This window comes from Notamacropus eugenii, chromosome 3, assembly GCF_028372415.1.
Source record: "Notamacropus eugenii isolate mMacEug1 chromosome 3, mMacEug1.pri_v2, whole genome shotgun sequence".
NCBI classification, from domain to species: domain Eukaryota; kingdom Metazoa; phylum Chordata; class Mammalia; order Diprotodontia; family Macropodidae; genus Notamacropus; species Notamacropus eugenii.
The window spans coordinates 247,312,516-247,329,202 of record NC_092874.1 but is presented as its reverse complement, the minus strand read 5'-3'; the positions used below and the strand labels follow the sequence as shown (position 1 = coordinate 247,329,202).

At 36.6% G+C, this 16,687-nt stretch overlaps 1 protein-coding gene across 6 annotated transcripts in view; it reads right to left on the bottom strand.

Annotated features, from left to right (window-relative positions):
* RAB3IP (RAB3A interacting protein) overlaps positions 1 to 16,687 on the bottom strand; it is a 57,660-nt gene that overhangs the window by 14,398 nt on the left and 26,575 nt on the right. For 5 of the 6 annotated variants that reach the window (XR_011977268.1, XM_072655364.1, XM_072655360.1 and 2 more), the window contains 5 exons: positions 8,294 to 8,389; positions 5,408 to 5,485; positions 4,644 to 4,847; positions 2,403 to 2,531; positions 977 to 1,089 (listed from right to left, as the gene is read on the bottom strand). Coding sequence is in view for 5 of the 6 variants with exons in the window: in XM_072655364.1 (XP_072511465.1) it covers positions 977 to 1,089; positions 2,403 to 2,531; positions 4,644 to 4,847; positions 5,408 to 5,485; positions 8,294 to 8,389 (620 nt within the window). In the remaining variant the exon portion in view is untranslated. Of the gene's footprint in view, positions 1 to 976; positions 1,090 to 2,402; positions 2,532 to 4,643; positions 4,848 to 5,407; positions 5,486 to 6,165; positions 6,234 to 8,293; positions 8,390 to 16,687 lie in introns of those variants that run through there. The other variant, XM_072655365.1, reaches the window with a different exon arrangement.

Below are 16,687 nucleotides of genomic sequence, written 5' to 3'. Positions count from 1 at the left end.
TTTCCAAATAAAGCTCCCATCACTGCTATGACACACCGAATTCCCTTCTGCCTGGAAAACGTGTCCTACAAAGAGGGGGAACACGTGCTCCCACTTTGGTTCTGCTGTCCTGAGCTGGGCTGGGCCATTTTCCCAAAGGGTGGCAGAAGCTCCCTTAGTGATGCTGTGCATTTCTGCTTCCACCCCGGATCCCTCGTGGAAAGACCATGTCTGCGTGAGGACTGGGGTGGGGACAGAAACAAAGGGAGGCATTTCCCTCCCCATGTAATAAAAACCACAGAAGGCTTCCTTCTCAGGGTTTAACACCCTCATATGAAACGAGAGGGCTCAGACAGATCACCTCTGGTGGCTTCCAGCTCTATGATTCAGCAGGAATGGGTACTGAGCAGAGCTGTAACTGGCAGTTTTTCACCTGGGGCAAAAACAGGTAGGGGCAAGGAACAGGAAAGGGACAGCAATAGTGAGCACAGAGCAATACTGGGGGCAGGCCATCTTCCAGAGAGTCTGGGCCCTATCCCAATGAGGGCGTTAAGGGATGAGAAGGAGGAAGTCCCCAAGAAGGGCACTACAGTTTCAGGGTCCTGGAAGTGACAACATGGGCATGATGGTACCATAAGGTAGGCCAGCAGGGGATGCCAATGCAAGGGGTGGGTATGGTGGTTACAACAGGGAAGAAATATATTGCCTCACAGAAAGGAGGAAGTGTTTCTTCAACACCCTGGACCAAAGCCCCATTCTCTTTGCACTAGTTATGGGCTTTGCTATTTAGCACAGCAGGAATTATTCATGCACTCATGATGTTAAGGAGTAAGACTATCACTTCACATCTTATTTGGTAATATAAGATTCTATGTTGATCTGAGGGTAATGGAGTCCTTGGGCCACCAGGACCCATTTCAAAGGAATGACATGAAATCCTCCCATATTAAACAAGCATTCAATAATTTTCACAATTTTGATAACTAGACTAACATACTTTGGTCCTCCACATTCAACTGCAGAAGCTTTGACAAAGCGAACAGGTTGCAGTCCCACTGGTTCAATGCTTAGGGTATTGTTTTCCACGGCCTCCAGAACAGCTGAAGCCAACTTAAAGAGAAAAAAACCCACAGATAGATATCAACATTTGATACATACAGCTATTTTAAAATTCAGTCCCCAAACTGCACAACCTTGGTCCTAAGCAAGGAGAAGGAAGAAATGCTATAACCACAGCTCGAATGCAAACTCCCTGATAATTTCTTTTCTGCATTTTTATCTCCAAAGCCTAAAATAGTACCTAGTATACAGTAAGAACTTAAAAATTAATGATTAATTCAACAATTTTTCTTCACATAAAGGCAATTTAATCATTCCCAATATGGCACATACTTCTCTTTTTTGACTCAATCCAGTAGGATTAAAATTTTGCCTTTTTCAATGTCAGTACTTTTTCTTTTACTCTATATTTTCTGCTTTTATTTTTGTACACAAGATTCTATAAAAGAATAACCAAACATTATGTTCTCATGCCCAGAACTAAACAGTCAGTGCTATGAAGAGGCGGTTAAAGAGCCACATACCTTTTATTCTAGGAAACTCAAAAAAGTAAAAGATAATGATTTCTTTGAATTTCAAACAAAAAAATAACAAATTACTATTTGCTGACTTGAGTTCTTACTATATGTTTCTGATCAGGAAAGTGTGGGAGGAGGGAGGGAGCTAGACCACAGTCACATGTAAGAGCTGCCATGATTACATTTTAGCTGAGTGATTTGCAATGGAACACTGCAAAAGCTTCAAGCACAAATGGTCCTCACTAGTCACTGACACTCATATACATGTTCATATTTGTGAAGTTCTTTCACATTCACTCTCCCGCCTAATTCTCCCAAGAGGCCCATGAGGTAGTTGGGAGAGGTGATACCTCTATTTTACAGACGAGGAACCTAGGCAAGCCTCTTGGACTTGTGTAGACAGAAACTCAACCAAGGTTTTTGATGATGATGCCTGAGGATAAAGACAGCACTTCCTCTAGGACTAAATCTCAGGACATAAATCCAATCCCCATTACACGTTTAACATTCCATCCCTCAGACACACATTTCAATGCAAATGACCATCTGCTCAAGATTAGTAAGAAGGCCAGAATTCAAGAATTCAGAACTTACTATGAGACTGTGAGTAAAACAGACAGATAAGGAAGGGAGGACCTGTGAGGATCTGTATGGATTAAGTGGAAGGAGGACGGAATCCAGAGAATTTTGTAAACAAATATATAACATTTTAAAGCTATCTATTTGTATTAAAAATGTGTTTTCTGCAAATAATATATTAAAAATGTGGACAGCACAGAACAATCCTAGACAATACCAGATTTTTACAATACATCCATGTACTCAAACTTTAAAAAAAATTTTTACCTCACTTCTGGAAAAGGTCAAGCATGGAAATATATCTTCCTGATAAATTTTGTCTAAGAACGGGCATGTCCTGTCCATTGTGGGTTCATCCTTCCAAGATCTGAACTCATTATACAGAGATAAGTCAGCCTAATAAATAAATTCAGAAAGCATTTTTTAAAATTCAAATTCCCAATTATACCTATTTATAAGTAATGCTAAAGCAACAATTAACAGCTTTTGATTATCAACATTATGAGGTATGTGTAGAAATCAATCTTTTTCTTCATCCCTATTCCTCAACTCTTCAGATCATCATGAAAGGTAAAAGAAAGCAAGGTAGAAAATGTCTAAGTTAAACAATACTTCCTGCAAACATTTCAAAAGATTCATGATTTCACTGATGGGAACTACTCTTTACCAACACATATAACAACATTTCCATGCCTTAGTAGAGTGTTTCATGACCTGCTTTGGTCAAAATCCTACCAAAACACCATGTTGTATCCAACATTCTGATAAGGAGGTTTCCAAAACTTGGCTAAGCTGATCCTTTAACACTAATCCATTGCTGAGCTGGCATACTAAAACCATTTCAGCACAGCACAGCCTACTAGAGCTTACATTCCACTAACATGCTTTCAAGCACCCAGAAGATGCTCCAAAATACACACAAAAAAAGACCAAAATTGGTTTAAAGTGAAGGGAAAATATACTCGCAAATTTTTTTCTTAAAAAACAAAACAAAACTCTTTCAGGCAACCAGGCCAAAGTAAAACCACATATCCCAGAGAAAGCTTCTGGCCTAAGGAAGTCATTTACAAATTTTGTGAGGTTACAGCACCTCAAAAGCTTTCAACTAAGTAGCTTGAACACAATAAAGTCAGAGATCTTTTGTCTTGCGTATGTGTTTCCATTAAAGCCATAATGTGATCATAGTATCTTATGGAAAAGGACAAGTTTTGTATTACCTATTATCTGTTCTAGATACTAAGATTTAAGTCAAATTTATAGTTTTCCTTTGTCTAATACTTTTTGAAATAATTTTATAAAACATCAACATGTATGTTAAATAAAAAGTTTTCATTATTTTATTATTTATTTTAAATGATAATATACATATATATACTTAAAATATAATATACTTATTATGCACTTCAAAGCATTCATAAAGTAAAAGCAAAACCTTGCAAATGCATCCAAAAAATGGTAAAGATAACCTTCCTCATTAAGTAAACAACGGGAGAAATAAGGCATGTTCAAACATTATAAAAATCAGTAATGTGAATGCAAATGTTGCCAGTACTATGTATTAGTTAATGCACCACACAATGGAAAATTTAGTCTAAATATAACAAAATTAAGAGTAGCAAATTTAAAACGTATAGCAGAAATCAATGCAACAAATTCAACAAAATGTTTATTTTCAAACTCTGAAGCTGTATGCCATGCTTAGAATTGCCCAAATGCTGACTTTTTTTTGTACATTTCCTATTATGAATTTAAAAAAAAATAAAGTTGGATATGTATTTTTTCATTATTAGTATCACCCTTTTTTCCCTAAAATGCTATCCAATTAAATGAAATTACACCAACTTTGATTATTCAACTACTAGCCTCTGCCTGCAAACTTAACTGAAAAGTAATCCTACTCCCTCGAAGGACTGAATTAAAAAACCTGATCAGTGGCTTCAAAAATACAACTCTCAAGTTGACATTTTCTAGGTCCATTTCAAGGTCCATTTTCTAGGAATGGCTATGAGGGTTAATGTGAGAGTAACAGTTCTAATCTAGGTCCCAAGTGCTAATTCCAAATGACCTCTAAACTCGGAGAGTTCCACATCTCCCCAGTTTTTAAAAAAATTCAAAATGTAAAATCACTACAGCTTGGTGGGTTGAAGAAATCTCAATTCTGCAAGTCTTTTTCATCTTAAGATTTAGCACTAGCAATAAAATTACTACCATCCAAGACAATCTCAGCCAACCGCCCTTCATTTACATAACATAAAAAATGTAAAGATTTTTCCTAACTAAAATAGCAAGACTCAGAAACTTACCAAGATTCCAGTGGTATTCCAAAGTCAGCCAGAGGAGAAGGGGACTGAAGAATCCCTGAAAGAAGTCAGCTCTACATATAGCCTCCCCCATTTAAACACTGTATTGTGTACCACAGAATCTGTTGGCAGAAAGCCTAAGTGACATCTCAGTGACGAAAACTAAGAAGCGTCAAAAGGGCCAGGCGCACAGTCCTGGACCAGTTACCTCTTTGCAGTCTTTGACAAGAGGCTGCATCACACTGAGGTCCTGATGACTGCTACTCATAGCACTGCTGGTACTTTTATTTCTTGCATGGCCCTTTTTAAAAGGAGCCTTTCCGCTTGGTGGGAGCTCTTGAATTGGTGACGTTGGTGAAGTGGACAACACAAGTGTCTTTAAGGCAGCAACTTCTGCTTGAAGTACATCAATCTTAAAAAGAGTGCAATACAATTATTTATCTACTAAATACTTTTTTGATAAATACAGACACGCTTCATCTCTAAGGACAGGACATTAATTTTATTCATACATTATACAAAATACTGGAAAGAGGGAAATAAACTCTCTTTTTTAATTATTTTTCTTTTCTGGCTTAGATTGAGTTGTCTTTCAGATTTTAATTAAAATCAACAAATCTAGATAAAAAAATTTTTAAAAATTTTAGTTTTGTTCCACTTCCAAAGAATTAAAAGCTCAAGATCAGTTCTAGTTCATCTCAAAATAAATGATGTTGTCTCTGTTCTGTTCTGTGTTGGTGATCGGATTTCAAGTATCAAACACCAATACAGTGCCTTGTACATAATAGGTGCTCAATAGATGTAAATAGTCACATATATTGATAGAAGATTTTATGACAAAATCTGATTATTTCATCCTTTTAGGCAACATGTAAAATGTATGAAGGAGTTTTAGAAAAGAGTAACTTTTACTCTTAAAATGCCTGGGGAATTTCTATCATTTTTCTACCATTAAATACAGCAAAAACTTACCTTTCCCTGTGCTTCTTTCAATTGTTTTTCAGCTGTTGCCTGCTTGATATTAGCTTCTCTCACCATTTTATGAGCTTCCTACAAAATGTTAATAATATAGTGCAAATTTTGGAATAAAAAATTCTTAAGATTTGTTTTTTTAAAAAAAAACTTTAAATGTTACTTTTTACCTAAAGAAGGGTAAAATCTAAATGCCAACTATGGCATGATAAAGGTACTAAATATGGAAAGGCATACTGAAAACAGTTTATGTCGTCTTTTGGAATTAGTGTATAACTGCGTACATAATTTTAGGAATCATTTCTGATTATAAAATAGGTATCTCTATAAGCAAATATATCAAATTGTGCATCTAACATAAAAATAATAAGGTACAAACATAATAAATAGATGCAAAAATTTATAGGATCAATTTAATTAACTGAATGTTAGGAATAAGAATACATCCTGTTATGGCCTAGGTGTCAATTTTGCAGTCATATCACTTGTAATTAGCTTTCACATATGAGACATAGCACATACATGCACAAAGAACAAGTAAAGACATAAAAACATGAATAAGGATGCAATTTATAGATATGAGTCTGTCTAAAAGGCTTTAGCATGTTAAGGTCTAAAAGGTCAGGAAATGATCTACAAGGCTACTTTCTATATTGTGCATTGGAACCTAAGACATTTTAGTTTTTAATTAATAGGGTCTTCTTGTATTAGTACCACAGATAAATAACTAATTTGCTCCCTTTCTTGAGTGTACTTACATTAAAAGTAAGAAGACCTCGATTCTGGTCCTAGCATTGCCACTAACCAGGAGTGAAACCAGGGACATGTCAATTAAACTCTCTAAGCTTCAGTTTCTCCACCTGTAAAATCATAGTACCTGTTCTATGTACCTCAGAAGGTTATTATAAGGGCAAAATAATAATGTGATGCACACAGTAGGCATTCAATAAATACTTCCTGAATGGATAAATAATAAACAAGAAATGGCTTAGCAAAATAATATGTAAATTCAAATTACTAGCTATTTAAGGCTTTAAAGGAAGTATATTACAACCTCCTGTCTTTTTAAGATTAGAGCACTAGATCTCTGCTTTTGTATGTGTGTATATATGAACACATACACATACATACACCCCAATGGGTTATGACCAAAAACTAATCTTTAAAAAGCTAATGGCTACATTAAAACCAGTCTAAACAGACATATAAATGGATCAGCTTTTAAATTCAAAGTTTAGATTCAGCATTCAAGTGCATTATTCACAACCATCTTAAACGGAGGAATTTTACTACTCATCATGTTTACTGGCAGAGAAAATAAAGTATGTAAAAAGTGTTTAAAATAAGGTACGCATGTAAACTACCTAATAATAAAAACAATTCACTGATCCCAAAAAAATCAGAAAGTCTCCAAGAATGAGAAAAAAATAAAAGAGATCACCAAAAAAAATCTATAAAAATCTATTTTTGATACATATTCATGTGTGTTCTGAATACTATTTTCTTCACCACAGAAATATTACAAATAATATGTGATATTTGCAAATACACATATATAAGTAACATAAAAAAGTAACAGGGGAGTTCCATTGCCAGGAAGCATATAATACAATCATAGAGATCATCTGTTGTTATTTATCTGTCACAGATAGAACCTAAAAATAGGGAAGGCCTGTCTTTCTGCAACATCCTCTCACACACGACACATATTTTCACAACACCCTTACTCAACTCCTTTCAAAAAGGTGTTATGGACTGGCCACCTTCTTCACTTTTGTTCATGGGAAGCTTGGGGATGTCAGTTTACTAGACCGGAAATTTAATTTCCTAGCATCATATAATACAGTTACGATTTGCTTTTTTTTTTCTTCAGTATTTATAGGTGGCAACTAGAGAATATGCTTTGGCACATCTTTTTCAAAATTATAACTTTGCTTTAGTTAACAGTTTTATGCCTGATCTTTTTATAAAAGTCTTACTCATCACAGACCTCACCGTAAATCTCTCCCTTCCCATTTACTTAATTTACCCGCCTCTTGTCTTCTTTCAAGGACTTGCTAGTGTAGAAGAAGATAGCTTGGCTTAATTACTTCTATTTTAAAACTGTCTCTTATTGCTTGCTCACAAAGGGTATACTCCCGTGCCTAGAAAGACACTGTCCAACTGTTAAAGCCGGCCAGATCTTAGTGACACTGTGTTTCATGACAAGAGCTCTACATTCTGGAGACAAGTCTAGCTAGTCAGTTACCTGGATCCTTTTGTACCTAACGGTTTCTCTTCTAGTTTGCTGATGTATATGACACAATTCAATTCTTAAGCTTCTTCCTGAAGAAATGTCTTTCAACATGGCTAGCTATTGTTTCTTTTTTTTTTTTTTTTAATAAAAATGATGTGCAATCTTGCCTGAGAAAATGGTATGATTCCATGAAACAAAGTAACTATCCAGGCAATCTAATAAACTAACTCACACTAAAATAATAATGAAAAACAGCATAGTATAGTTTTGAACTGGCAGTGTAGTAGACATTTGTTGTCTGAGGACTAGTCTGGCTAAGTCCAGAAAGGATCACAACCAGATGGCTAAGCAAGGGTTTTTTTGCCAGAGCAACTCGTTAGAGTCTACTAATGTATCTAAGGATGGTGACGTGCAGCTGCAGAGAGTATACCCAGATGGAGCCACAAACCTTGGGAAGTGTAGAAGTGTACTGGATTACATTACAGCTTCTAATAATCTTCATAAAAAATTATCCATCTCCATTGTAAATTACTAACATTTACCTCCTGAAAAAATTTCTATTAATTATAATTAATTAATTATCAAATAAATGCACCACAACCAAAAGAATGTACATTTCTTTTTTACAGAGTAACTAAAAAGCAGCTAACCTCAAACAGACTAGCTGTGAGTTCTTCTAATTCTTGCCCCAGCTGATCTCGGACTTTTGAAAGCCTCTCACATTCTTCGTCCTTTAATTTCAGTTCCTGTGAAAAACATGCATTTAGTGTGCTTACAAGTGAAACTGAACAGAAGACGATCTTATAAAACTCTGACTTTCCCCGTTTTCTCCACTGAAGCTCTATGCTGCACCTCTTTATAATGTAGAAATGCATCCCACTGAGGCTTCTCAAAGGTTCTAATATCAGAGCACAAGACTTGGTGAGTTCTCTAAGGCTGAAAAGATTTTGTGTCAGACTGGTGAGCAGATTCCACGACATTTATCCAAAAACCAAACTAAATTTGGAGCAGGGTTTGCAGCTCGAATCTGATTGACCACTGGGTAACAAGTAGAGGCAGAAGGAAATGGGAGAGGAGAATGACAAGCCATATGCCTTAATGAACTGAACTACCTCCATACTGATGGACAGTCTTATTATAAATGAAATCAGAAGCTGTAAATACAATTCATTTAAAAAGAAGGGTGGAAGATAGATTTATTATGTGTTGAAAGAAATAAGAAACACAATAAACAGGATAATAGTCACATGGCTTTCAAGTACTTGTGATGAGTGTACACAATTAGCCCACTTTTATTAAAGCAGCTTGGATGACATTTATAGCACTAATTAAAGTAGTAGAGAAATCCTAAAGACTATGCCCTCTCACCCAAAACTATCTTGCACCTATTTTGCATACATTATGTTTCTATACTTATATATCTAAACATTGTCTCCCCGATAGAATATAAGCTCCATGGAGACAAGCTATTTCATTTTTGTCTTTATATCCCCCCAGAACTAACACAATACCCATTTACAGTGGGTGCTCAAGATCTGATTATTGATTTAAATAACTTAGCAAGAGTCTCCAAACTAACTCACTGTGTACTTCGATACTCAGACTTCAAAATGAAAGCAGACAATAGACAGAAGGGAGAATGGTGAAAACTATGTTAGAGAATATGTTTAGGGAATAAGAAATAAAGTAAGCCAAAGATTCACAGACAACACAGAAACTTAATGCTATATACCAAGAATATTTCTTTGGGAAAAAAAACTGGAAAACACCCTGATGGAGGACAAACATCGTCATAAAATCAAGAGTCCTATCATTAAGACAGGAAATGAGTAAAAGTACAACAGCCACAACAAGAAACAGTGTGCATCATCAGGACCACATGCAGCATAAATTCTAGCTGACTGACAACAGCCAAAAAGATTAAAAAAAAAAAATGGGAAGAAAGCACAAAAGGTGAGAAGAATACACTGCATTCAACTAAAGTTGCACCAAAATAACCTGATAAAGACGAAGTCAACTCTAGGAAATGGAAAAAGAAGAAAAGTAAAGACTGATTCTATTACTGTATCCTAAAGAAGCTTAACTAACACAGAACACTTATCACAACAAGGAGGTTGGAAAAGAGACCTTGGAAATCTGCTTTAGCCAGAAAACTTTTAATACCTGTGTGAAATAGAAAAGCAGAGAAGTCAAAGGCAATTCAGACTTAAGAGAACAAATTCATTTGCAAAAAAAAAATTTAGAAGACATCAGAATATCATTATTGCATGAAAAAATGAGAAAACAAGCCTACAGGGTTGGCGTGAGGTATAACTAAGTCACTTATTGTTAAAGTGTACGTAAATGCAGTTCAACATTAAATAGAATAGCCCAAGTGTATAATGGGATTTATTCTCAAGGACAATAAAAGTAGAACCTTCATAAGTAGTAGAAGTCAAATGTGCTCATGCCTGAATAAGATCATAGCACAGAATATTATGCCAGGAAAGGGGGCAAGAACTAATCAAATACAAACACACACACACAAATCCCTGGCAAGGGACAACACAACTTTAAGAGGCATGAAGGGATCACAAACAACAAATAGAATAAAACCAGTGACCTAAAATGACATCAGTAACCATTAAACAACATGCCTTCTTTCTCCTATCTTTATGAGAATGATCTATCTCTGTGGCAATAGGAGAAGGCAACTGATAAGCATTTTAAAGTTTTTTTCTATATCTTTATAATTACCTAATTAAATAAGAGCAGTAGAGAATCTAAGATCTTGCTATGTTTACTGAATTTTAAAAATAGTTTACCTCAGGGCAAATGGAGTCTTAAAGGTTCTTGTCAGACAAGGCATCTCCTACATGTACATTAAAATCACATAAGACCATGCCAGGTGAAACAACTAAAATGATTTTGTTCAATCATCTGCCGAAACTGACATTCTATGTAAAGTCCAAAAAAAAAAGATTCCTGTTTGATGGCAAGGTGCTTTCTCTAAATTCTATTTGCATACAATATTCTTCTAACCACATTTAACAGTTAAAGAAAAAATTCTCTTCCAATGAAATCCACAGATGTTCAAGAAATGGACCTACTCATGTACACAGGAGAAACAGTAGAAATTCCTATTGTTCAGATATAAGCAGCTTGGACACAAAGCCTCAAAAAGAATGCTTTTCAAAGGGTGTTTGCACAGCAATTTTTATTAGTTGTGCTGTGAACTTTTGGATCTTAAGCATATTACGGATAAAAGAAAATGTATAAATAATTTTAACTGGACTGTGAACTCACAAAGAACACAATAAAAACTGCTGCCCTTATTGAAAAGAAACTTTGGATGCTCGAGTCTTTCAGCTTTTCCAAATTTAAAAGCCTGTGTTATGGTTCCTCACAACAAAGAACACTGTTCTATGCAAGAAAAATAATGTGAAAACAACCACTGTGGAATTAGTCAAGTAACACATGCATCTTGGGTAGCGGTAGCCAACAGAGCATCCCTTAGAAACTAGAAAGAACTGAAATGGAAGATGAGACTGCATTAAGCCCCAAGAAGAAGTCATCCTCTCCTTTGACTGCTACAGCATGAGCCACTCTCGCTCACCAACCAGGAGTAAGTAAATGGCCATGTAGTGGAACCACAGGAGCCAGACTCAAACGCTGGCTCCGCTTTAGCCAAGTCCCTCAAGCTCTCTAGACTCTAATCCAGAATCCTTTGGTTGTGAATAAAGGAACGCCTAAAGGGCCAAGGAAAGGCATGTCACAAAAGCAGGAGGGAACAAAGCTAATGTTGAAGGCAAGTTTCCTAAAGTCACAGGAGCACAGATTGAAATCTGGCAGGGACCTCAACAGTCATCTAATTCAACTTCATAATTTTGCAAATGATGAGAAAGCCAAGGTTAGTGACTGGATCAAGGTCACAGAAATCATAACGAGTATAAAGCAAAAATTTGAACAAAGGTCTTTCTACATTGATACTCAACACTGATTCAAGCTCTAGTACTGGATAATGAGCATATAGCACCTGTGTTGTATTGGCACCTGAAAAATATTAAAAGACCTACAAAAGAAGCTCCAGTGCCCTATAGAAGATCTGTGGGATGATAATTAGGGAAATAGAGGCAGCTAGATGGCTCAGTTGACAGAGTGCTGAGCCTGGCATCTGGAAGACTTGAGTTCAAATCCAGCTTCAAACACTTATTAACTATGTGACCCTGGGCAAGTCACTTAATCTGTTTGCCTTAATCCACTAGAGAAGGAAATGGCAAAACACTTTGGTATCTTTGCCAAAAGACAGTATGGTTCACCAGGTTATGAAGAATCCGAGACACATGCTCTGCAACTGGCATGACTACAGACAGTGCCCACCTCCATGAGCCCACAGACAGAGCCACTGATATGTACCATCTCTCAAAGAACACCTGTTCCAGGATGCCTGAAGTCACTGTTGATAATTCATAATTATGGTCATTTAAATTATGCGGACTATAAAAGCAGAAATAATGTGTTTAGGTGACCTACATTATCATGCAGGGAACCTGAATCAAAGTTGTGACAGCCAACTAGTGCACAGAATGCTGAACTCATCACAAATGATGAGGAAAAAAATATTTTAAAATTCATCTCAGGAATTTTTTTGTTTTTAGAGTATAAAAATCAGTAATTAGCATCTTATCTCAAACGAAGCACTTCAACATTGATTCTATATAAGATGTCCAGTGTTCATTTAGTAGAAAATATTTAAGAAAAGGTTAAATATATCTTGTTTAAAACATCCTCAGTATATCTATCAAAGGAAGAATGACTTCAAAGACAGCTACTATTCATTTTATCTTTTTCAAAAAAATGCCCCTAGTAATAGGTACTTCATGCCCTTTTCCTAAAAAAAGGGGAGCATCTCAATGTGGAGCCCAATAGAAATCTCTGAACATGCACACTTGCACACCAAGGTCATGTATTAAATGTCATGACCATCAATCAATGCTGAAGGAGTTGTTGAAAGACAGGCACACTAATGAATTATTGGTGGAACCACAAATGGGTACAACTTGGAATTATGCATAAAAAATCCATAGCCTTTGACCCAGGTTCCATATAAATGAAAATATTTATACACATCTTTTTGTGGTAGCAAAGAACTACAAAGTAGGTTCTCATCGATTGTAGAAAGGCTAAATAAATTGTGATACATGAATGATATGGAATATTACCATACTATAAGAAACAAAAAACATGATAAATAAAGAAAAGCACGAATGGATGCAAATAAGTAAGCAAAGCCAGAAAAACATTATGCATGATTGGAGCAGAACCAGATGGCTGAGTAACAGCATGGACTTTTTAGAGCATTCCCCCCAAACCCAGTCAAATACCTACAAAAAATGGCTCTAAACAAATTCTGGAGCTGCATAACCCACAGATAAAGTGAAACAAATCTCCAGCCCAAGATAGCCTGGAAGGTGGCTAGGAAATGTCTATTGCGCCATGCTGGGAGCAGACTGCAGTCCAGTGTGGGCCCTGTTGGCACAGATAGGAACTGAGCAGGCCTCGGGGGGACTGAATTTCTCACATCTGGGGCAGTTTCCAGACTTCACAAGCCCAGAACACTGACAACAAATTGGAAGGTCAGTGGAAAAAAACCTGTAGGACCAGTGAGAGAGAGCAGAGTGGTCTAGCCCCCGCCAGGGCAGTAGACAAAGGAGGGGATGGGGGAACCTCTGGCAGCAGGGGCAGTTACAGCCACTGTTTCTAGAGCTCTAGGCCCAGAAATTGTAGGGGAATCAAGTGGCTGACAGTATACTCTCCACCCCCACTGGAAGCAGAGAACTACCTTGACAAAGAGCTCAAAAGTCAAGTAAATGGCCGGGGAAATGAGCAAAAACCAGAAAAAGAATCAGACTACAGAATTTTACTTTGGTGACAAGGAAAACCAGAACATACAAACAGAAGACAACAAAGCCAAAGCTCCTCCATCCAAAACCTCCAAGAAAAATACGAATTGGTCTCAGGCCATGGAAGAGCTCAGAAAGGATTCTGAAAATCAAGTAAGAGACTTAGAGCAAAAATTGGGAAGAGAAATGAGAGTGCTGCAAGAAAATCATGAAAAATGAATCAACTGTTCGCTAAAGGAGACCCAGAAAATGTTGAAGAAAATAACACTTTAAAAAATAGACTAAGCCAAATGACGAAAGAAATCCAAAAAGCCAATGAGGAGAACAATGCCCTAAAAAGCAGAAATAGTCAGATGGAAAAGGAGGTCAAAAGTTCACTGAAGAAAATAATTCCTTAAAGATTAGAATGGAGCAGATGGAAGCTAATGACTTTATGAAATATCAATGTGTTTGTAAAACAAAATCAAAGGAATGAAAAAATAGCAGACAACGTGATACATATCATTGAAAAAACCATTGACCTGGAAAATAGATCCAGGAGAGACAATTTTAAAATTATGGGACTACCTGAAAACCATGATCAAAAAAAGATCCTAGACATCATCTTTCATGAAATTATCAAGGAAAACTGCCCTAATATCTAGAACCAGAGGGTAAAATAAATACTGAAAAAATCCACCGATTGCCTCCTGAAAGAGATCCCTAAAGGAAAACTCCAAAGAATATTGCAGCCAAATTCCAGAGCTCCCAGGTCAAGGAGAAAATATTGCAAGCAGCCAGAAAAAAACAATTTGGGCATTGTGGAAATACAATCAGGATAGTACAAGATCTAGCAGCTTCTACATTAAGGGATCAAAGGGCTTGCTATATGATATTCCAGAGGTCAAAGGAGCCAGGATTAAAACCAAGAATCACCTACCCAGCAAAACTGAGTATAACACTTCAGGGGAAAACATGATCATTCAATGAAACAGAGGACTTTCTTGATGAAAAGACCAGAGCTGAATAGAAAATTTGACTTTCAAACACAAGAATCAACAGAAGCATGAAAAGGTAAACAGGAAAGAGACATCACAAGGCACTTACTAAAGTTGAACTGTTTACATTCCTACATGGAAAGATGATATTTGTAACTCTTGAGACTTTTCTCAGTATTAGGGTAGTTGGAGGAATTATATACATATAGATAGACGATACAGGATGAGTTGAATAGGAAGGAATGATATCTAAAAAAAAAAAAATTAAGGGGTAAGAGAGGAACATATGGGGAAGAAAAAGGGAGAAATAGAATGTGGCAAATTATCTCTCACATAAAAGAGGCAAGAAAAAGCTTTTTCAATGGAGGGGGGAGGTGAGCAGGAAAAAGTGAACCTTACTCTCATCACATTTGGCTTAAGGAAGGAATAATATGCACACTCAATTTGCTATGAAAATCTATCTTACACTACAGGAAAGTAGGGGAAAGGGGGATAAGTGGGGTAGGGGAACGATAGAAGGGAGGGCAAATGGGAAGAGGGGGTGATTAGAAGTAAACACTTTTTTGAGGGATAGGGTCAAAAGAGAGAATAGAAAAAATAGGGGGCAGGATAGGATGGAGGGAAATATAGTCTTTCACAATATAACTTCTATGGAAGTCTTTTGCATAACTACACATGTATAGGACATATCAAATTTCTTGTCTTCTCAGTGGGGATGGGTGAGGAGGGAAGAAGGGAGAAGTTGGAACTCAAAGTTTTAAAAATGAGTGTTATAATTGTTTTTACATGCAACTGGGAAATAAGGTATACAGGTAATGGGGTATAGAAACCTATCTTGCCCTGTAAGAAAACAAAGGAGATGGGGATAAGGGGAAGGGAGGGCAGATTGGGGGAAGAGGTAACCAGAATGCACGCTGTCTTGGGGTGGGGGAGGGGAGAGATGAGGAAAAAATTTGGAACTCAAAATTTTGTGGAAATGAATGTTGAAAACTATAAATAAATTCATTAATTTTAAAAATATATGCATGATTACAACAATGTAAATGGAAAGAACACCACCCAAACAACTGAAACTAAACCTCTTAAATTATGAAAAAAAAAAGTTGTCCCCCAAAGAAGAGACATATGACAAGATGTCTCTCTTGTTACTCTGAACACGTACAAGGGACCTTGATTTTTTTCTTGTTCCTCTTTAAAAAAAAAAAAATAATCTTTGTTGTGAAAGGTGGCTCTCCGGGAGGAAGAAAGAAAGGTTCAGGGGAATTTATGCAATATAAGTAAGAATACGTGCTTCTCCCCAAACACTTCCCCTGAACCAGCATGGTTGAGGAGAGAGCACACTGGTAGTAAGTGTTACAGGTAGGATATGGAGCTACCTCTCCTGACTCCAGAGCCAGCACTTTTTCCTACTATATATACCACAATGTCCCACTAATAAAAGCTAAAAAGGTTGTCTAATGAGCAATACTGGTGACCTCTAAGCAAACTTCATGTTGGTTAAAATAGTTAGCACTGGAGCAGTTAAATGTCAGATGATAAGAGAATAATCCCTTTTCCCCTTTCCCCCAAATTTTTTAATGTCACAAGAACAACCAGAAGATAGCTTTTACTCTACCCTCTGCTCTGGATATCACTCAATATGCATGAGTATAATTTAAAGTGCAAAACCAGCACAGGCCCTAACACCTCCATCTTACTCTAAACTTACTCTAAATGTTCCAAGAAGATTTATGCCTCAACACATTTCTTGCAATGATTTATTTTTCAAAAGTGACTTACCCCAGCTCCCATTCTGAAATAATCAAACAGGCACTATGCTGAAGGTATCACTCTCACACCCACTAGGGATTTTAACTGGCATAAGAAGTAAATGGTGCCCAAATCCCTACCCTACTACTCAAGACACATTCTTTAACAGGCATGATATTTATAAGTAAATTACAAGTAAAAATGAAGATGAATACACCCAAATATATGTACAGAAACCTAATTTCTCTCCTAAGCTCACTTCTACCTTACTAATGGCCATATGGACACCTCCACCTGAATGTACCTTAAGTATTCCAAACTTAACATGGCCCAAAAGAACTCATATTTATCTAATCTATTCCCCCAAATATACTGCTTTATGAATACTTATTTCTGCTGAAAAACGCTGAAGCAAAGGCTCTGTGTTGGCCAGCAC